A 23,907-nucleotide genomic window follows, 5' to 3' on the forward strand; every position below is an offset into this window, starting at 1 on the left:
TAAAATGAACCAAATTTATATGACATAAAACTTAAATATATATTATGTTTTTGGATTCAACAGCTGTTCATTGGCAGCTGAAATAGTGCCAAAGCCTGTTGTAAGGAGCCTTCAAGCCTGTTTACATCAAGATTGTTGCAGTTACCGGTGTTGACGTTTAACAATGTGATTATGTAGCCACAGTCACCAGTGTCCCAGTGTGTAGTGAGCTATGATCCTCACCAGTGCCAAACTCATGCCACATGATATACTGATTCACCACCTAAAGAGCTGGGGAGCTTATTGAGACACATCCAATGTAAAACGCCACACAGACAGTTAACCTGAGTTTAGTATTAAACTAAGGACCCTGGAACTGTGAGTTAACAATCTAATCTAATCTAATCTAATCTAATCTAATAATAATAATAATAATAATAACAACAACAACAATAATAATAATAATAATAATAATAATAATAATAATAATAATAATAATAATAATAATAATAATAATAATATAATATAATATAATCCCATTTATCCAATATAATCAAGACAAGTTTGCTATTTTACTTTATTATTTTCTCTCAGTTCATTCCTTCATATCTATCTATTTATTATTCCTTAATATTATTCTTATTCTTATTAATGTTATTATTATTATTATTATTTTATGTTCCCACAAACATCTCAACTGACAAAAACCTTTCACCTTCCTGTCAAACTTTTTATTCTGACACTGCTTCTCTTGCACTATGTACTTTATACTTCCGCATACGTCATATGAATTGATATTGTAGTCAATGAAACCGAAACCTTGCGTTTCGTCCAACGCAGCTGTAAACCCTACAAAACTACAATACCCACAACACCCTTCGGCTCATGCCGTCTCTGTGCACACGCAGCATTTGGCTAGCCGAGCCGCCTGCTGAAACTTACTGCACATTGGATTGATTGAGAGTCGGTAGGTGAGTTCAGAGTGGTTTATTTATCTTTCACTTTTTATAGTGAACTTAAGAATTGAGCTGCTTGTTGAAATGTCATTTAAGCTGAAGTGGATCAATGAGAAACAACGGTATTGTTTATATGTTAGCTTGTAGCTCTGGCTAAACTGTATGAGAAACTACCTGCCTGACTAATAACACCATGTTGACATACTGAAAGTACATATTTAACTATAGTTTATATTTAACATTAGTTAGCCAGCTGTAATGCCTTGTCATACGCTCTGTTTTATGTATTTTATAAAGATATATGTTAGCTTGCAGGTTAACGAGGCGTTTGTTAATAGCTTTGTGGACTTTGATGCCTTTCTGACTTTAAACTAGCAGCTAGTCGGAAAGACATCAGGCTGATTTAACTGTTGTTTACATGTTGTGTAATGCAGTGCAGACTGCTTAAATAAAATGTTTTACCTCAATTCGTGCTCCTTTTTGCATCAACATGTCTACAGTAACTGAGATGATGGACTAGTTTGCTCTGGGCTTTGATTAGTGCTGTGTGTGAGTTTGAAATGTTCAAGGTATAAGAACCTAATGTAAAAATATGAGTTACACAATTACACAAAACGGTTACATTACTAACTAAATCTCTGCACAGAAACTCAAAGAAAGCAAAAGGAAGCTGGATATTTCTGGACAGTTATTTCTGTTAAGTAATATTGATGAATCATGTCTGTAGCAATTAAGTTCAATTTACATGTGATAAGAGATTTTTGTCTAAATTACAAAGATGGAAGTTTTTTCCACAACGTTGTCACATTGAAAATTCCATGTACATAACATATATGCCATTATTATACAACATTTAGAATCAGATTCAGAAAGAGCTTTATTGCCAGGTATGTTTTTACATACAAGGAATTTGTTTTAGTGACAGAAGCTCCACAGTGTAACAGAATGACATTGACAAGACATGAACACATATATAATATAGATGATCTCTGCTATAAGCACTTGTTATTGGGGTATGATTGTGCACGCTGTATGTGATCATTAGCAACATGTATGAAGGCTTTGTGTGTGTTAAGGCCCAAAAATGTACCTTAAACTCCAGGAGTGTTGCTCTTCTGACTGTTTTCTCACCTCTTTACTCAAAATAGATAACTGAATCTTTACCAACATGTCAATTCGGATGGCATATATGTTACTCTGGTTATTTCCACTGGTACATTTCTAAGTCTAAGTTATTTTTGAGAGTGACTTTTCCATTCAAGCTTTTACATTGTTGTTTGGCTATTTATGAGCTGACCAAAGGAAGCGTGGCACTGACCTGATAAACACAGTGATACACTGATACTCTTCTGTTTATAACATACGTGATTCAGGTCTACAGAAGATTATTAAAATGCTGTAGATGTACTTAAAGTAAAGCAATCGCAAATGAACAGTACATTTGCTTTGTATATTAATGTGAGTAATCTTGTGTGTAAGTTGTCCATAGTGTGTGTGATTGTGTATGTGAATGTGTGTGTGTGATTGTGATTGTGTGTGTCAATTTACATAACCCCTGAATTAAAATAAACACTAAACAGAGACTCATGATGCTGGTCAAGTCAAGTCAAGAAGCTTTTATTGTCATTTCAACCATATATAGCTGTTATATAGAATTGTGCAAAAAACAGCAAATGACTGAAATATTGTATAGTATGTGCAAAATGGCTGAGATATTGTACAATATGTGCAAAAACGGCTGAAACGTTGGGATAGTTTGTGCAAAAACAGCAGAAAAAGTGTGCAAAACAGCATGTAAACAGTTTGCTGGATTGTAAGCAGCATGTAAACAGTATGATGTGTCAGTGTGTGTGTTTTGTGAGGGTCTATGCAGTCCATACAGATGATGTGTGTGTATGTTGTGCTCAGTACAGTACAGTTCAGTTATTGAGAAGTCTGATGGCTTGTGGGAAGAAACTGTTACACCGTCTGGTCGTGAGGGCCCGAATGCTTTGGTACCTCTTTCCAGATGGCAGGAGGGTGAAGAGTGTGTGTGAGGGGTGTGTGGGGTCATCCACAATGCTGTTGGCTTTGCGGATGCAGCGTGTGGTGTAAGTGTCTATCTATCCGCTGCAGGGATTTGCGATCCGAGATCGTACAGTTCCCGAACAGTGATGCAGCTGCTCAGGATGCTCTCAATGGTCCCTCTGTAGAACATGGTCAGGATGGGGGGGATGGTGTTTTGCAACACTGTTATTCTGCATGTGTAAAGCCCCTAAATTTAATACTATTGTATAGTTATAGCTCCAATTTGTGCTAACATCTGTGAATCTGTGCTTTATGAGATTTCACAATGGTATTGGATTACTCTAATACCACATGAACTCAACCTACACATGATTCAATCTAATAATAAAAACGTCTTTAACTTAAGTAACAAGCCAGACAATATCTCACTGATGTTATGATTAAACCGTTAGAATATAATCTATATAGGCTATAGTCTTCTAGTTGTTTGTTTGAGAGCTTTTACTTGATGTACTCTGTGCATTAAACTCCTTCTGGGAAGTTCATATTTACAAGTTGGGCAGTTGGAATTACGATGTAAGGTGCGTTCAAGTCACTTTAGTAGAGCAAGATGGATGTAAACCTTCTCTTAAATAACTGCAAAAAATACAGCAAGACTTTTAACCTTTTAACAAAGAATGCACATCAGGTGTGTTGATTCTTTTTAATCAATTCATGAAGTCACTTTGCGCTCAAACCATTTCTCTCCTAAAGACGCTTAAATATGAACCATTTTACTTGTTTATGGCAAAATTTGAGTTTGTGTCAAAATCAAATATGCAGTCAAGATGATCCGCTGTGGCATCCCCTGTATTACAACACTTGTATTTCAATAACTTCTGTAGATACCAAACTCGTAATAAGTAGAATTAGCTTTTGAGAGAAACAAATGTTCAAGAAATAATTGATTGTACCGTATTTTCTACTGAAACTCGTAAATTAAAAGAAAATCAAGATTTCCCTCACTCATAATTACGACATTGTGAGGTGTTCATACGCGTTCAACTTGTGAGGCATGTGGTAGCCTAGTGGTTAAGGTGTTGGGCTACCAATCAGAAGGTTGTAAGTTTGATCCCAGGTCCACGAAGGGCCCAAACCACTTTTGGGCCCCTGAGCAAGGCCCTTAACCCTCAATTGCTCAGTTGTATTAAAAAAAATAAAACATGAGACAATGCAACTTGTATTTATGATCTTTCTGACATGACCGAGGAACTAATTGGTGTCCAGCTGCGTCTGATATCACAACCTTTCTGTGGAATATGCACTTTACTTTGTTTTAAGACGCACAAATAAAAGTGTGATAGACCAAAACCCTGTTCTTTATTGCAGCCTACGTTTTTATCTTTGCAAGACAAATAATTCAGCATATCGAAGCTCCTCAGCCAAAGCCAAATAGTGAAGTCTTTTCCTTCCCCAATCACATTCACTCAGAGTGAGTACATTCTTTACTCACCCAGTTTGCTCATCCAGGCAAACTCCATCCTGACTGATTAAAAAGGCGTTTCCGATCTGCGGCTTTCTAATAGCTTTTCTGTTGACTATTTCAAAGTTATTACACAGTGCAAGCTGGAGAATAGGCTTCAGTTTATGCTTTGCTCCCTCTGACACACACAGATACCTGTTCATCTTCTAAAATTTATAACTGCAGCTGTAAAAACCCTCTAACCTTCCTTCTAATAAGGTTTCAGTTGCTTAATGGACTCACAGATTACATTTTATTCACTTTTTGTTGGAGTTCAGTGCACACATTTTGTGTGTTCAAAGATGTGATCTTTTTAAATAAATAAATAAATAATATATATATATTATTGGGTTTGTTGTACAATTAGGGCTTTTTGATATGAAGATGTCAGTGCAATTTTCTGATATTTTGTTGCTCAAGTCGGGATCTTTCCTCCATTAAGTGAAAAGTTGAATAGTGTTTTTTAGAGTGTAAGAATAAAGAATTTAAGATGTGAGGCAAGAAAACCTGAATAATGAGTCATAGAGGAGGAAAAAAATTTGTCTAGGCTAATATGATGCTTCTGAGTCCCTGAGGCCCTGACAGTCCTGTAATAGTGTCGCTCATTAAGAGTCGTGTCGAGGTTGTTGGGGTAAAATTAGTGAGATCATTTTGTGTACATGTCACACAACAACGCCGATATGTCAATTATCATCAGGCTCCAGCACCACACATAAAAGATGTATGATTATATGACTACATATATATATATATATATATATACACATCAGACTGGAGCCTCAGGCAGTCTGAGAAGTTATTTTGTACGTACACTGTGGTCAAGTCCAGCTTAATCAATACAAACAAAATGGATTTGTGTGTACTTTTTTCCCCTTTGCTAAACAGGTAAGCAGTTGTTTGTTCTATACGCTGTTGGGAAACTAGCGAATGACAGTCACTTGATTTTCCTTGATGTGAAATTGGAGTAATTAGCCTGTAACCTGTTTTAGCTAAAGCGAAGTAAATTTGAAGTGATGAGTGGGAAACTATTTGGTGTTTTTTGTGTAGTTTTACTATTTTATACATATACTGCCATCAGTATGTGTATTTCACTCAGTATTTTAGTAAAAAGACATGATAGTTTTTTCTCTCTGTATATTATCCGGCTAAAGAATACCTCAGAGTTAAAGCCCCTAGATTCACCCTGTGGCCCGAGCCCAAGCTGTGCGTTGTGGGATTTTAGCAGACGGCCGAGAACTCTTTCCCCTTCATCCAGGGTATATATTTTAACTTGCTAGCTAACGTTAGGTGCCTAGGGCTTCATGTAGTTTATGTGCTGTTTCTGGTTCTGCAGAATGGGCTCGGCTTACACCACCACATCACTGCCTGACCGGACAAAACATGAAAATTTGTCCTTTTACCTGAAAATAAGTAAATGTAGTTACATCATCCTGCACATTGTACGGAAGCTTTAATAAAAAAATCCATTAACACTCCAGTTATTTATTCAACACACATTTGGTAAAGAGCTACACGTGAGCCGCTTGTACAGCAACTTGTCTTCTGGTTTCTTTTTAAACTCTTTATTTTTGTTTATTTATTTATTTTTTTTTTTGAAGCTCTCACATGAATGAAAGAATCAATTAACCTTTCATTTCACTCGTTCTATACTGACTTTCATTTCTATCCTGGGAATATCCGGTTATCTATCATTTCACCAAGATAGCTGTTGTAATTATTAATAAGCTTTGTGGAGAAAAAAAACAGAGTGACTGAGAGGAGAATAACTAGTTTTTCCTCCTCAGTCTGTAAATAGACAAGTTCTGAATGTCTCTGGGAAAATGATGATTTTGTAATGATGTAAAAAACATATATATAATCAAATATGTGTTCAAATATTGGGACTGATCTCAACTTGGACTAAGAATTTAGTTACTATTTTTTTATTCCTGGGTATTTTTTTATTCCTGGGTATTTATTCCTGGGTATTTTTTATTCCTGGGTATTTATTCCTGGGTATTTATTCCTGGGTATTTTTGGCTCTTTAGTGACACAGGAAAGTTTTTGAAAGTGTCAAAGCTTTGAAGGAAACAGCACATGATACAGGATGTAACACAATTAGTGGGAGCTCATGACCTGAGATGAATATTAATGTGTAAAGCAGTTACATTAATATTCAACATTGCTAATTTTTCCTAACAGGCTCTTTTGCTGCATGACTACATCTTTCCTCTGATGGTTGACTGAGAAACAGGGCTATGGCTCCTCCTCGACTTACCGGTGCATTGCGCTCTTTCTCCACGGTTAGCAAGCAGGAGGACCTCACACTCGAGCTGTATGATTTAAAGGCAAGGCACAACTTGTTTTCACAACAAATATTTCCGTTTTAATTCCTTTCTCATTTTCTGATCATACAATTCTTGCATACAGGTTTTCACACACTGATGCTGTAGTGTTTTTTTTTATGTATAATCTTTATAAGCACGTTAGAGGAATTGACGTTATTTGTCTTTATATCTTAATAGTTCACATCCTGGATGTTTTAGTGTTGGAGGAACTGCATTTTATTATGGGACACTGAAGGACAATATCCTTGAGTGACAAAATTCTAGTATGTAATACACAAGAAAACAATTTCAAAATAAAGATTTCAATAAAAACGAGAATTGTGAAATATTAGCTCAAGCACTAAAGTAACAATGAAAAAACACTAATAAAACAAAATGAGAATTAAATTAGTTAGTGGATTAGTTAAATTCAAAATAATGTTATGTAATGCAAAAGAAGACTTTTTTTTAATTTACCAGTATAAAGAACAAATTTAGTGCAATAATAATTTCAAACACAAAATAATTTAGTAACAATGACAATACTTTGTCCCATGAATGACATAATTGCATAAGAACTGTATGAAATACAAAATGAGATAATTGTAAATTTCAGTTATCTAATGCAAAATGATAAAATTACTAAATCTTAGGATGTATAGAAAATGAAGATAGTAACCATTACATTGAGATACAAAATACTAATGTAATTCAAAATCAGATAATTACTTAAACTAAGCATTAAGTATAGCATAATACAGAACAGTGTAATTGTGAATAAGTATGTAAAAAAAAAAGATAATTGCTAAAAACTAGCATGAAATGTAAAATGATGCTAGTTACATTTGCTAGTTACTTTTGAGTAGGAAAACAAAATGAGATCATTACACAAATGTTGGAATAATTGTGAAATACTAGTATGTAATACGAAACTAAGCTAATTAAAGAAGCCAAATAATAGCATATAATCCAAGTTAATTACAAAATATTAACACAAAGTTCTAATGAAATATAAAAATATGATAATTGCAAATAATTAGTTTGTTATAACCTAGTATCAATTACAAAAGGATTATTAAGTAAAACAAAGCAAAATCACAATATGTTAGTATGAAGTAAAAATGAGATAATTGCAAAATATTAGCATGGAACAGAAAATGAAGCTAGTAACATTTTCAAAATGCTATAGTGTAATAGAAAATAGGATATGTAGTACAAAATGCACTCTGAACTGCTATTTCTTCCACCAATTCCAAATACGTTTGTAGTAAATGTATATGGAAGATGTATATGACAACGTCCCTAGTAAATGTATGTGGCGGATAAAAATGACTCGACTCATGGAAGACCGTGTTCAATGTTATGTCCTTGAACATGTATCTCTATTAAGCTAGTCCTCTGTATCTCCTCCATTATTTATGTGTTTGTGGCAGACACATTCTCAATCCTTCACTTCCCTCCCCATCTTGTTTTTCATTAATCAGTCCATCTCCTGGCCTCTTTTGGCTTTTTAAGAGGAGGTAGATTGCGCTTCTGATTATCTTCTATCAACAGCTTTTAGCTCTAAATTGTTTAAAGTAGCAAACATGCTTCTTTATGCAAGAGATAAAGACCAAGCTTTGTTCTTAGCATACGCTCGAACACTGAGATTGCTTATACACTGTATAGGTGTTAAAGGAGTTTATTATCTAAACCTGATTCTAATTCAGGTTTAGTCACTGCAGATAGATATATGAATGTTTTATTTATGTAAATGATTTTGAACGATTGCCTCCAGCTATAAACAAGGACATCAAGAGAGTTTTATGCTTTAGATTGTGTGTCTTGTGCAGGCCAAGCGTTTGAAGAGGAGGGAGCTGTTTGCCAGAGAGAGTCTGACCTGGGCAAAGGTTGTCCAGTTTTTCACCCAACAGCTAGAGAAGAAGGAGCAACGGAAAGAGTCTCCGGAGCTGAAAAATCTCCTTCAAGCGGCCAAGCAAATAGGTACAGTATTTATCTGATATCTAGAAAACTCCTGCATCCTGTTTTATTTCTGACCGGAACTGTGTTGATTGTGATAAGAAGTAAAATGTTCAGCAAAATGTTGAAATGTTTCCCAGCTCATGCTGATTGATGAATGTAGTAATTTTTTTTATTACTAGAGCATCTTCATAGACTAATCTGACATTGAGAACACACATTACTGCAAAGTCTGTTATAGAATCCAGATTTTTTTGGGATCATCTCATACTGTGTGACAAGTAATAATCTGAGCGTACTAACAAAAGTGTTAAATATTATTCAAAAGCGTAAAGTTAAGGTTATTTACCTATACTGAACATAACTAGTCACAAAGGTGAATGTCACAACGCCACAGTGTTCAGCTTTCCTGATGTGTCTTCTAATTAGATTAGATGCAAATCCCCCAGAATGCAGTCTTAGTCAAACTGTGCTGCATATTGTGTCCTATCACACGGCTCATATTACTGTTCTGATCCTGTCGTCAGGGGACAAGGGAGGTAGGTCGCACTGCAAGCAGCAGGGCATGGATTGCAACATGGCAGGGCCCTCTCTTTTTCACTAATCCCACTATAGCGCTTGTGAATGCAAGGGAGACTCTGCTCATAGCAGGCCAGGGGTAGGTGTGATAGAAACCAAAGAGCTGAAAACTCGTGATTAACAGCTCATTGTTTTTTTTAGCATGATGATGCCCAGATGATGCTTTAGTTTAATTAACAAACGAACCAATTGTTTACTCATTTAAATATTTTTAAAATGTACTTAGGGGTGTAGTTGAAGATGATCTGCTCAGGAGCCGAACTGTTACTCTGCACTGCACAGTTAATACACTCGTTCTGGAAAATGAAGTGAGGATTGTTATAGTGAAAAAATGCTTCATACTTTTGTTTATATTGTAAATATCGCAGTGTAAATGATTGTACAGTACAAAAGCCTAACTTTGAAAAAAAATCAATACAGTAACAATGAAGGGAAGTAAAAGAGCTGATTAGTTGTTCGGGTGATTTTGCTAGAAATCTGTTTTCATGCCAATCAGAGTGTAAATGTGTTTAACAGGCTTAGGTATAAATCACATAGACAAAGGAAATAATGAAGCTTTTCTAAAATGTTAGATTTACCATTCCTAATTACAAGTCCCAGTATAAAGTCTTAACATTTCCTCTATACCAATAAACCCTGTACTACATGTTCTCCATGTGCTGTGCTCTTTTAAAAACAAATATTTTTAGCTGACAAATGTTTGTTACATTAAGAGTAGTAAAGTGTGATTGCGCATTCCGTAAAGTTCATGCGGTATCCTCTCTGCAGTTTGTAAACAGGCCATTGAGAGACATCCTAAACCGGAATAAAGCATTCTCCAAGTTTACACATTTTAAAATGCACAGAAATGAGCAATTATTTACAGACAATGAGTTGTAGATAGAGAGTGAGCTGCGTTCCTCAACTTTAATTGGCCCAAATTCTTGTCTTCCTGCTTCTTGATCATATTTTCTCCTTTAATTGGACATTCAGCCCTTTTCTCCCCTATTATTAAAGTTTTCTGTAGCTAACATTGGGTTGAAGTATTCCTTCACGAGCAAAAGCATGGGCAGTGAAGTGAAAATGGTTATAATTGTTCCCTCACATGGTACATAGGCATTTTCTCATTTTTCTGGGTCTTCAGAATAATCACTGTGCTTCCTATGTTCTCTTTGAACGTTGCAGTGGGGACAGATTTTGGACATGATGCCGTTGAAAGTGCTGCAGTCTTCTTGTTCAAGACATTCCAGAACAAAGAACAGGTCAGCCATGAAGAGACCCGGGCCATTAAGCAGATGTTTGGACCGTTCCCGGCCTCAGCAGCCGACACAGCATGTGCTGCAGTCAGCCATCTGGTGGCTCAGCGTGGAGAGTCCCAGGTGGAAGATTTCATTCAATCCCATACGTCCAACAAGCCTATAGATCATGGAATGGCTTTTGGGCGGAACATTGCCTTTTCTTTTGACACTTATGTCCTAGACAGTCTAGATAGTCTTCCATGGGAGGAGGAAAAAAGTGAGGAGCTGAGTCTGGATTTCAACAGCTTCTTAAGCAACCATGCTGGTGGACGTAGCACCGGTTTAGAGAGCGCTGGCGTGCAGTCAGTGAGCCAGAGCAGCAGTGCTGACCGATCTATCCTCAGAAAAGAGGTGGAGAAGTACCTGAGTGGAGGCAACATGGGTTCATCCAGTGCAGAGGAGCTCTGTACCTCGCTGTTTGAGATGCTTGCTTCTTCCAAGAGTGATGATGAGCTTCAGAATGAGGTAAGAGCCAGTGTATGTTTACTGTCGTTGATGTAGAGAGCACAGATTCTTCTAAACCACATGCTCATCCAATGTTTTAAGGGGAAAAACACAATGGTTGTGGGGTTATAGAAAAGTCCATTAATCATGTGGGAGTGCATTGACACCAGAGCAGGGAGGGTTACAAGCTTTATTCAGTGGTCCAACAGTGGCACCTTGAACCCAGCCTTGGCACAGTTATTATTTGAGAATTTTGATCAAATAAAATCGACAATCCATCCGTCCAACCAATCAGTATAACTCCTTGTGATAGATACATATATGTACACTGTATGACCAAAAGTTGCTGGAAAATCAGACCTATCTGTGAGACTTCTACAAACTGTTGCCTTGTCTTGGAGGCATAGAATTGGATAGTCAAAAAACATATTGGTGTGATGGTCAGGTGTCCACAAACCTTTGGCTATATAGTGGATAACACTAATATCCATGGACATTATTGGTTGCTAGTCTTCTACACAGTCCGTGTCACATGACTTAGGATGTGTGAGAGGAGGGATGCCGGTGTCCGTGGAGATGATGGAAAGATTTGAAGGCTTTAATGACTGTGATCAGTCTTGAGCTGGACTCTCATCTGTTTGTCACAGACATTTCAGTTGGACATCAAATCAAATGTAATTCGACAGGGATTTGTTCTTGAGTCTTTCTTTCTTCTTCTTCTTTAGTTTCTTTCTTTATCTGTCTTTCATACTTTTCTGTGATCAGCTGACTGTTGTGCCTCTTGCGCTAAACCTCCATCATCTCCCAAGTCTCAGTATAGCACCTGAGATTTTAAATGTTCCTCACGTAGGTGACATTTGGAACCTAACTCTCCCCCTGGCGTCTTCAGATGTGGGATGCCCTTTGTCTGTGAAGCCCACCATGCTTCTCTGTGCGAGTGACTCTAAAGTTAATGGCAAAGTTGAAAGCATTTCCACTTACTGCCCTTAAACTTGACAGAGGTACAGGGGAGGGCATACGAATGGTAGAACCCAGCTTTTTAATATTTTACATTTCTGCTTTATAAATGACATTTGCTGCAACAGCATATAAATTGGGAGACAAGTAGAGGAGTGAGCTGTTGGATGGTAAGGATTAAAGGTAATTTAGATTTAGCACCGGACAGAATTTATGTAAACAGAGCTTTTCAACTGACATCTTTGTGCTTTATGAATGTTTATTGTGCTGTAAACGGTGTACAATTCAATATAGAGCTGTGGAATACAACTGCAATTTAGGATTCAATACAGTTTCCTTTGGTAAATGTAATGTTACATGAAGCCTGTGTACAGAGTCAAGCTCTGAAACTTTGGGACCTTTGAATGACTCTGAAGGCTATTAATGCTAAACTCCTACATCAGAGAAAGAAGAGCTAAACATCTAAAAATCAGTCAAACAGAAAGTCTAGAAATCTTTCAAACGCATTCCTCTACAAATATCTGCATTCCTCGTCACTCCAAATTTTCAAACTTCCAAGCAACAAGACCGCCAATGTATTATATCACCAACACTCTCACACTTTACATTCAACCTTCTTCAGTAACCGCTTCAGTCAAGGTCACAGTGGAGCCGGAACCTATGGACACTAGGTGTGAGATGAGGAATACAGTATAACCTGCATGAGACCTCACACATTCGCACACTCACTCACACTCAGTGGCAGTTTAGTTTTTCTACCAGCATGTTTTTGAGAGGTGGGAAGAAACTGTGGAACCCAGAGGAAGCTCACACACATGAAAATTTCCTCACATACGGAAACCAGAGCTCAGGGCTGAAGGCCTGGATTCATGGAACAGTGAGACGGAGATTTGCCACCATGCTGTCCATAACAGGACAAACAAATAGCCTCACTCACTAGCCATAATAATAATAATAATAATAATAATAATAATAATAATAATAATAATAATAATAATAAAAAACAAGATTTACATAATTATAGACTAGATACAGTATTGCATAATGTGTGTGTGTTTTTCCTGCTAATGAACAGCTCAGTACAAAGGAAACAAGAGAGACGTTTTGTAAATTTGTGCAAACCGACAATAAATCTTTGCTTGTAGTTTGAAAGCAAGTGTTTAGCCTAATGTAATGATGGACAGTTTGGAGATCATTATTTTACTCTTCTCAAAAGGTCTATCTTCCACCGAGGAGCTATTTAAAGGGTGTCAGTACTTTTACTCCAAGAAAGGAATTTCAGATGTATCCGTCCATACCAGTACTGATCTCTTTTTCATCTATGTTCGTACCTTTTTGTTGTACTGCTGTGTTTGCAATGAAATATCTGTCTAAGAGGTTTAAAATGTTGAATTTTATCTTAGATATTAGTCGGTTTCCATGAAAATTCAGCTCCAGAATTATTGCTACCTTTGGAAAATTTTGGTATGAAACAGGGTAGTGAGGTTTATGTCTTTTGTGGTCAAGCAGCTCAACAACTCTATGAAAATATGAGCAAGTAATCTGAGATCACACTTTAATACAGACTATTCAGATCCTACAGTACAGTGTTGTTCAGTTCACTGCGGTTTAGATCAAGAGATTGGAATAGCCAACTGTCAAAACACTTATTTTTTTATTTTGTATATTTTTAATCATTGACCAGCTGACCGGTCCAGTTGTAACCTTTTGGCAGAGGCAATATTTTACATACCTTGTATTCTAGGATCCTAACAAGATTCCCAGGACTTTTGGAAAAACAGTCCCACATCATCACAGAATCCCCAACATATTTATTTAACAGCAGGGATCACTTTTCTGTATAACCAAAACCACCTTGAGTTTGCATTGCCAATAAAAGCTCTATTTATGCTTCAGCTGACCATAGAGTCTGATTCCAGTCAAAGTGTCAGTAGCAATCTACCGAACCCGTCTCCAGACCCTTCCGCATTTTGTTGGATGGAGGAATATGCTTTCTTCTGGCATGCTTTTTGAGTGGTTTGTTTGCCTGGAGGTGGTGTCTAATTGTAGAATTTGGAGACTTCATGACCCCATCATGCTTCTGCAAATCTCTGTGGTCTGAAGAGAAATCTATGCATCTCTAGCCATCTTCCTCAGTGTGCGTGGGGGGAGTATATGTGGTATGGCATGGCATGATATGGTCATTTTTCAGGCATAGGTCTATTTTTATAGTTATTGCCTGATGTATGAAATTCAGCATACTTTTCTTTCCCTCATTTTGTTTGTGTATTCTTTAATCTTCTCCATGTTGATGGATGACTAAAGGACTAGCTTCTGCAGCACTTCATATTTATACTCCAGTGAAACAGGAAGCTCTGGCTAACTGACAGTGTTCCTAAAGAGTTAAAAGATAAATATAAATGGTTCAATAGCATCTTTTTATTCAAAATATTGAGGGGTGCCATTAATTGTGACACAAAAGGTTTGTGTTTTTTATTCCTTAGAGCAAATGTACCTGAACTAAAGGCTTCTCTCATATTTTCAGTGTGGGCTTAAGATAATTAACTGCTAAGACAATTTTATTGCCATTTTCTTTTACCCATCTTTAGCAAGGGTGCCAATAATTCTGGAGCTGACTGCTTTGTTTTCTTCTGGTGCTAAATGCCAGGTGTCTGTGTTTAGCAGACTGTGCAGCAGATGAGACTCTACTCCAGATTTAGCAATGTGGGAGATAATGAGTGCTCACGTTTGGCATATAGAGAGGATGATGTTTTTGGCTGCAGTAGGAATTTATTTTTTCATGCATATGGCCTGGTGCACTGACAACTTTCTCTTCTCTCTGTCTCATCCACTCAGCTGTTTGAATTCCTCGGCCCTGAGGGATTTGAGATGATCTCGACGCTTCTCCAGAAAAGGTCTGAGATCGTGGACGCTCTTCTGTCTGCGCCATCAGACAGCAGAGTCAGCTTCCCACTTGGTGAGTCGTGTAGTCTGCTAGCTTCAGAACAACAAGACGAATGATACACGGAGTGATACGGATGCTGGTGCTGTCCTCCGCCGTGCAATAACAGTAGTGCCATACCGTGCTTAGCTAATGATTCAACTTTAGCATTAAGAATGAGCAATTAATTGCACATGCCCCAAAGAAACATACAGGAAGCAGACATTTTTTTTTTTTTCTCCTTTTAAATGCATTTTAAACACAGTGCACTTTGTATGTCTTAAAAATAGCAGAGAGTGCAAATTACAGTGCTTTTAGATATGCAGCATTGAGTCTGGTTAAATCCAACTCTGCTATATTTTCCCTCGCTGCACAGTCCATTTATTGCTGCAGAAATAGAAATTCTGTGCATTTGCTCTGAAAGTAACCAACTTGAATAAATAACAAAAGATTTGTTTCTGTTGTTTTAATTTAACACCTGTTTTTAGGTAAGATATGTAATGATGCAGTTCTGAATTTGCTAAGGTTTGTTGTGTGTGTATACTGTATATATCTATATATAAAGTAGTTTATTTTTACCCACTTTCCTTCTTACACATCCTCCAGCCAGTGTCTTTTCCTTTGATTTGGTCACATGCAAGCGAACTAAACAGCAAATCAACTAAGGGGGTTTTTACACCTGGTCACTTCATGCGTTTTCGGTGATCCGATAGCTATCCGATCGTAAAAAGACCAGGTCTAAATGCCCTCCGAAACGGTTTCAAGACGGATATAAATCCGGTCCTTCAAACCACTTCAGGAGGTGGTCTGGGACGCATTTCAGATGAAACTGGACAGGTGTAAATGAATGCGGTTGTTCAAGCCACATACGTCAGCGCTATACTCCTCCCAAACGGAAGTACGTCACTCGCAAGTGATCTTTCACCCAGGTGTCTCATTGGGTCTTAAAATGCACTGCTGCCGCCGGCGAAAATGCAGCAAAATGCTGTTCCGTTTCAATTACCCCAGAAATTAGGTAAAATATATTTGCATTTTGGGCAGGAGTAGGAAGATCGGATTGATATCAGATTCGCCAAGACGCGTTTATGTGGCCAAATGTAAATGGAACAGTTCTAACAAATCAGAGAGCTATCGGATCAGAGAAAACACATGAAGTGACCAGGTGTAAAAAGGCCCTAAAAGTCATCAGTGTCGCTTAGATTTGAAGTGGTAGCCTAGTGGTTAAGGTGTTGGGCTACCAACTGGAAGGTTCTGAGTTAGATCCCAGGGCCACCAAGCTGCCACTGTTGAGCCCCTGAGCAAGGACCTTAACCCTCAATTGCTCAGCTGTATAAAAAAAAAAAAAAAAAAAGAGATAATGTAAGTCGCTCTGGATAAGGGCGTCTGCTAAATGCTGTAAATGTAAATGAACTAATAGGTCCCCCCCCCCCCAATCCATCTATATTTGTGACTGTACTCTACATACGTGTTCTCATATGAGTTGAGAGGAATACATTTCTGTAAAGCTCTGTTTGCTTTGTAAAGGCTTTTATAAAGTAGTTGCTTGATTCTAGCTGGATCAGACTGCAGTGTTCAGCGTGCCAGGTTATCAGGACTGCGTGCAATATTAATGAACAGATGAATACTTTTCCTGCTTAAAACTCCAGCTCAGTCTGACCAACTCCCAGCTGCCAAAAGACTGAATGTAAGTGCTGCAGATGGAAAGAATTTGGGTTAGAAAATCTCCAACATTTATTAATCCATTTAATCAAGTAAAAGGGAAGTTGACGAAGCCACTGGCTTGAGTGACTCAGTCTGTGTTTTGGTGGCTGGGTTGAGTCTTTAATTAAAACCGCATAATATGAAGGGAAATTACTTTTAAATGAACAGTTTAATAATTAAGTATTTTATTTAATTTGTCATTTTCTGTATGGTTCTGGGTTTAATCAAAAGTCCTTGACAAAAAAGCTTAACATACAGTAGAACCTGCTATGACATTTTCTTGTGTTTATAATAGTATTTTATCCAACATCTAAAGGACAGTTAGTCAACTTTCAGTGATTATTTAATTATTTGGAGATTTAAGCAGTAGATCTGCATTTCGTCTTCGCACTTCAGTCAGCACAGCTTTCTCATCATCTTGCGTCCAGATGATCATGTGAATTGTCTCTATGAAGCTCAGTGATGTTTCTGCATTAATTCTGAGAGATGGTAAACCTGTCGATGTGACTAACCTTATTCAACACCTATTGCTTAGGCAAGAAAAAACACTGTGAGTAGGGTTAATATTGATTTTTTTTTTTTTTTAAGGACTTGTATATTGACTTTAAAAGCCAGGGGTGACTGGCGGTAAACTCTAGCGGTAAAGCACACAGCGCTGCTCTCTTTCATTCCTGAGTTTAATTTTATGTCTTTGTGTTTCTGCATGTCTGACGATCCTGTTTTTTTTGTTCTAATACTAACTCCAGTTCTATGGCTACAGAAGTGTGCTGTCAAAAAGAGCTAATGGGCTTCTGGCTAGTCAAAAAGTTCACATGCCAGATTGCTTGTGAGATGCGAGTTACCTTGACAACCATGAGTAGAGGTCAAAAGACAGGCTAAAAGCTGCGGATGAAATTGCCCACTCTTTGCATCCCATTAAGAGCGGTGGGTTTTTATTGTGTGGGCTTGTCAAGAGCTGATTAGCTGTAACACTGCATGCTCTTTTGTAGGGGTCCAAGCATTTAATGCTGTAATGCAAAACTTTAACCTTTAACTGAACTTTGAGCATAATTACTAAATAGCTAGGTTCAAGGTTAGAATATTGCCCCTGATTTTTGGTTTGGTTTTCAAATTATTTGGAGATGGGCTTTTTTTTCCCCCATGTTAATTTATCTAAATACCTTACACACTGATCAGTTGTGTTTTTCCCCCAAAGCAGCTGTAATCTCTATTCAACATAAAGACAGATGAGCACCGTATTCAATTAATACTTCATATCCATTTCATCAATGCCTTGAAGCCTGCTTACATCTGCAAGAAATTTGCCACAACGTTGTTCTGCAGTTTTTACCGCAGCTTCAGAAATACAGCAAGTTAAGCACACAATGCTTTGCCAAGACTTTGCTTGTGTTGTTGTCCTGGTGTCAAAACAAGTGTTTAAATAGTTGTTGGATGAATCATTTCCTTAGATTCCATGCTGTAGTTTCTAATGCAAAGTGAACAGGCGTATTTAAAAAACAAAAACAAAAAAAAGAATCGCTTTCTTTCGTCCTGGTAGTTGCTCCAGAGAGTTTAATGACATTCTGCAACAGAAAAACGATGCAGAAAAAGCCTCGGCCTTGTGCAGCTTAATGGAGAGCACATGTACTTGCACAGTGAAGCCAAAATCCAGGCAAAAGAAGCACATCAAAGAGAGGAAGGAAGAAAAAGTGGTGCAGTTCCACACAAGCTTGGTGTCAGCACAGGACTGTGGAGATACAGATGTGACCATGTCCCAAATGCAGTGCTGACGAATAGAGAAGAGCTGCCTTTGAGATGGAAATCGCGGGGTGGGAGAGAGGGTGTCAGAGACGGCATGAAAAATTCAAAAGAACCTTTTGAGTATTGATGGGCCATCGCTGTCAGTGAGAGGATGGACAAGCCTAGAAGTAGAGTGCACAGAAATGAGATTTGCAGGCTGGAAATATTATTTGGGCGAAGAAAAGACGAACTGGCTTATCCAGAGTAGGTGTAAGAGCCAGACAGAAATGTATAATACGACCAGAAACAGATTCAGACCGGGTTGTTTCAGAGGTAATGACTGCCTGGGGCATGTTTTATGCAAGTTAGCATTTACAAACTGAGCTGACTGCATTTACAAATTTAAGACTGCAGTAGTAAAATATTTTTTTTTTTTTTTTTTTTTATTAAATTATTTTCTTTTATTTTTTAATTCTTACTAGTAAAGTCCTATAGTAAAAAAACTATAGTGAAACTAAAGGAAACATCAGCAGTGCTGGTGAAGCTGGACACCTAATTAGGATGCTTTCACACTGCCAGTTGAAACAGAACATGGCTCATGTGAAAGATTAGTGATGTGAAAGGTGTGATATGGACCGGGAAGCGCATTACAGCACTGAACTTGAGACTACCTGTGGGATGTGTTGTGAGTTCAGCTGCAGCGGAAAACTGTGCTGCGATTACTGTGAATGTGAACACGGCTCTTACTTGGGCCCGGACTTGTTCAGGAAGTAAAGTAACCTGGGTGTGTGTTTTAGCCACAGAAAGGCATGAAAGGTTTCCGCAACACACATGTACCAAGAGAGGCACGAGAATGTTGTGTGACACAGAAGCACCTAATAGCACCAAAATTGTCACGTTCTGTTCTCCATGTGCGTTTACGATGACGTAAGATAAGAGCAAAAGCTTCGCGGTTTGATAGAATCAACTGAGTCTGACAGCAGATTATTGCTGCAGCACATGCCAGGAACAATCACATTCACAGCAAATGGATCCAGTGTAATAACCACTTTATTGACTTTCTTTTTTGGCAGGTATAGAAATGCAACTTGTATAGCTTTGCATTGAATTGGCTTTACGTAAGCGGTTATATTATTATCATATGTAGTGTGACATAACTGTGTCAACCTCTCATGCAGCTGACGATACTAACTCAAATAAAATAAGAAAAAAATACCTAGGATTACGGGGCGGAGCTTTGTGTACATGGGGAGGAAAGGGGCAGAGCTTTGTGTACATGGGGAGGAAAGGGGCAGAGCTTTGTGTACATGGGGAGGAAAGGGGCAGAGCTTTGTGTACATGGGGAGGAAAGGGGCAGAGCTTTGTGTACATGGGGAGGAAAGGGGCGGAGCTTTGTGTACATGGGGAGGAAAGGGGCAGAGCTTTGTGTACATGGGGAGGAAAGGGGCAGAGCTTTGGAAGGGGCACAAATAAAGTTGTAATAAAGTTGTTGAACTTTATTTTAGTCAAACTTTGCCAAATTTTTGATATGAATGTAATGAATTTGTATTGGATAAGATCTATGCCAAATCGAATTGCATATTGTCTATTTTTGTATTAAAACAAAAAAATGAACTGCGTATATAGGCACTATTTTTATACCAGAGCACAAGCCTGTTCCATTTATAAAGTCATTAGTTCATTAGTATCACATCAATGAGTCTAACAGTGAACATAATAGCGATATGTAGGGAAGCCTGGATAATGTAGCGGGAATTATGCTCACAGTAATAAACTAATAGCTTTGGGTCACTTGGAGGCACACAGCTGTTTATAGCCAGGCTGAGAACAGCATGTAAAGATGCAGTTTTCCTCAGTAGTCTGGATAATTAACCATTTTGTTAAATAATAAACCAACAAGCTGCACAGCTGGTGTGTGCTATTTCACCAAGCATATTCAAGCTCTCAATATGTGCTTGTATAAATTATTATTAATTAGGTCATCTCACTGTTGTGTTGATATGACAGCAGAACAGGGAGGTTACTTAATGAATTCTGATGAAACCCTCAGTTCATTCGTAAGTTAAAGCCTGTTCACTTGCAGCATGACGGAGCAGTTTTCCTGCAGCCTGGGTTTTCTCTTTGAATGAGCTTCTATGCTTTCCGAATCAGATTGATCGGTTTCTTTTAATTCAGCCTTTTATATAATGCCGTACCTGGCGTTTCTGATCTCTGCGCACTCGCTGTTTAATTAAACCTTTGGCACTTGCCTGTTATAAATGAGATATCACAAATTTTGTCTTTATCACAAATGTTAAGTCACAAGTTGGAACAAATCTCAAGGCCACTTGCCCTGTACAAGCAGATAACATGCCCAGGCTATTAGCCTTTTATTCATAGTCGCAGTCAAGTAGGTTCAGAAGGTAAATGTATATTTTTTATTTTTTTCTTCCTACAGTTCAACAGAAAATAATACTTCTTGCCCATGTTTACAATTTCCAGTATTTTTTTTATATAAATTTGATTACTTCTACTAATTATCGTCTAGCCACAGAATAATGACCGTAAACACTAACTTCACACTAGCTAGCTTTGAAACCTCTCAGATATAAAAGTTTGTGTTGCTTTTATTTTTTTTTCCCCTCATCAGCCCTCCTTCAGTTTCTACAAGAAGTGCATGTCATGATGCAGTCTTAGAAACATTCAGAAGAATAAGGACGAGATACCTGAACTCATTTTCTAATATTCGTGATGAACTGCTAGATAATTTCCACAATGCTGGAACTTTTTTGCTTTACCGATTGTGACCCAATATGAAATGGCTGGTAAGCGCCTGTGTGAGAGCCTTGCTGTGATTGACATGAACAATATTTATCTTGATGTATGAGGTATAACATGAATATACATCATACCAGCATTGGTAGCTTTGGTTTGCTTGGGGCTTGAACCCCTGACCTTGGCCAGTAACACAAAGTCTTAAACCTTGAGCCTTCTATAAGATATGAACTTATTTTTTTTTCTTTTATAAATGAATCCTCTTTTTTCACAATTTGGTCATTTCCCAAATCTCACCCACTAGCTAGTTTTCCCTATCACACCTCATGTGAGGGTGAACGCTAACACGTGTTTTCTCTGAGACACATGAAGTCAATATTTTTTAATGCTTCTCTCGAAGTCAAGCTGAACAGACTTGCAGGATTCACTATCTATCCTCTTACTTAAACCTAAGCCACCCACATTGTACCCACATTGTGGCCCGTGTCACTCTGACTGACAGGAGAGAACGTAGCATCATCCCTCCTGACCAGACATGGCCTGTTTCTCTCTCTCTCGGACATTGGCCATGGTCGAATGTGGTATCAGGATTTGGAGCCGGCGGTCTCCTGACAATAGGATGAATGTTTTTCCGGTTCGTCACCTGGGACCTCATTGTGAGGTGTCCTGGTATGGGAAGAATGTGGTTTTGTAATGCAAACCCGATCTAGCACTATTACTCTCTTCATATTCTAGTTGGTTTTATGATGTATCGTCATACTGCTGTACCGTAACACGCACAACATAATAGCCTTCTTTCATCAACGTTTACTTCTGTGGATTTGTGTCCTATTCATGTGTTTTGTGGTTGTGCTGCTGATATTGCAGCAATATTGTTGACTGGGTTATATTTCATATCTCTCCTTCTCCCATTACAGCAGATTGCTGGGTTGCTGTAGTTTTTTCTTACTGTCTTGGGGCCAGACTGCTTCACCTGCGTCTCCCAGAGCGTCAATGAGATTAGGGATTATTCCTTCCAGGCTTTCCATTCGAGCAGTGTCAACATATCACTGACGTTTGGCTAATTTAATAGAAAATATGTGGGCTTTCCTGCTCGCAGACCTGGGTAATTTCACACTCTCACCAATCGTGTTATTGTCGGATATTTTTGGATATGTTTCTTTGTCCCGAAATACATTTGTCTAGGAGGAAAAACTGTATTAAAAACTATTTAACTGTTTTTAACTGACATTTCTGTCCCTTTAATGTTGGTTCAGTGTTTGTTTCTGTCTGATATGAAGTGGCTTTATTATTTATGTATTTATTAGGCTCTGAACACTCGGAGAACGAATGATAATGATTTAAAGTGGATGAGACGGAAGGTGTCATAGTGAACAGGTACGAGCTAATAGTGTGGCCTGTGTATAATTAACATTGTTGCACTAGAATGTGTTTAGTTAGATCAGCCAGGTCAGTGATGAGTCACCTGGACAGATGTGGAACTGGTGTGGCTGGTGAATAACACACACACACACACACACAACATTTCCTGTGACACTTGGAGGACTCGGGCTGATCGGCCCATCTGGCTGTCGGGATCATATCGATCAAGAGTTTTCCGACAGGTTTCTACATTTCGATGCACAGCTGATGTTATGAATATTTAAAAGGAAAGATTTGAAAGCCGAGTAGAATTCAGACGGTAAACATTGGGTAGTATGTGCTGAGCTCGATGAGTGTAACAAGCACAGCTGAGTATCACTGCTGGGTTGATGACAGTCCATCAACAAAAATAGCTTATCAACAGCAGTCCTGAATTTTAAATTTTTTTTTATTTTGACGTGTCTGAGAGAAACTACTATTAATAAAATAAAAATGTTTTTAAGAATGATTTTAGTTCTTTGTTAGAATAAAGTCACCCCTCTGGGTTTTTTTAATTATTTATTTGGTAGATTTTTATTTATTTTTTGGTAGTTTTTTTTTTTTTTTTGGTATTTTTTATTAATTAATTTAGTTTTTTGTTGTAGCCAGAAATGCTTGATTTTACTGCACCTTTTTTTTTTCCTCTTTTCTTTTTCTAAAAATCTACTTGAGTTTCTACTGGATTCTTTGTTTAAACTGCTACCAGCTGAAACACGTCATTACTCTCTATGACCGCTGTATTTGTGTTTTACGCACGTGAAGTGAAGAGGGCTTTGGCTGAATGCGTGTTGTGATGATGTCACATCGATCACAAATTCCTGAGGGACTGTTAAAAGTGGGGTCTCCGTTGTTTGAAAGCCAATGTTGACATTTGAAATCATCAAAACAAACACGCCCCTAACCCAAATGGGTCCCACCCCTTTATTGATAGCTCCACCCACACATACATATGCAACCCAGGCAACTAATGGAAACAAATGTGTCTTTATCATAGCTGAAGGGAAGAACAATATGATTGCAGATAAACAAACAAGAAAAATGACACACAAGCATAATCATGCAAAGGACGGCATATATTATTTCTGTGAAATGAAGCAAAACCAACGTTACTCACCTATCGAGAAGGAAAAATTAACCACGGCATCGTAAGTAAAGTTGGCCACATATTCACAGATTTGAGTTTCCCGAGTCAATAACTCCTGAGTTAAACACTCTCACTAACAAAACGCGGTTGTAGCTGCCTCTCTACATTACTACGATAGAAAAGAGGTGTTATTTGTGTAGTAACAGCGTTTAGCTCAGGAGTTATTGACTCTGGAATTTCGAATCTGTGAATATGTGCCAACTTCCTGCTCCTTCAGTTCTCTCCAGTGCTGGAAAGCTGATCCTATATTAACACGGGTCCTAATTCTTGCCTTATCGTAAGCCTTTCTTCCTTTGTTTTTAT

The 23,907-nt window shown here is 37.9% G+C and overlaps 1 protein-coding gene across 3 annotated transcripts in view; it reads left to right on the forward strand.

Annotated features, from left to right (window-relative positions):
• Window positions 1-828: 828 nt before the first annotated feature.
• Window positions 829-23,907, forward strand: part of ascc3 (activating signal cointegrator 1 complex subunit 3) — a 147,728-nt gene continuing 124,649 nt past the window's right edge. For 2 of the 3 annotated variants that reach the window (XM_060870035.1, XM_060870037.1), the window contains exons 1-5: window positions 829-950; window positions 6,625-6,770; window positions 8,582-8,732; window positions 10,452-11,029; window positions 14,801-14,921. In XM_060870035.1, coding sequence (XP_060726018.1) covers window positions 6,681-6,770; window positions 8,582-8,732; window positions 10,452-11,029; window positions 14,801-14,921 — 940 coding nt within the window. In that variant the 5' untranslated portion in view covers window positions 829-950; window positions 6,625-6,680. The remainder of the gene's footprint in view (window positions 951-6,624; window positions 6,771-8,581; window positions 8,733-10,451; window positions 11,030-14,800; window positions 14,922-23,907) is intronic. The other variant, XM_060870036.1, reaches the window with a different exon arrangement.

Source organism: Tachysurus vachellii, chromosome 5, assembly GCF_030014155.1.
Source record: "Tachysurus vachellii isolate PV-2020 chromosome 5, HZAU_Pvac_v1, whole genome shotgun sequence".
In the NCBI taxonomy this organism is placed as follows: Eukaryota; Metazoa; Chordata; class Actinopteri; order Siluriformes; family Bagridae; genus Tachysurus; species Tachysurus vachellii.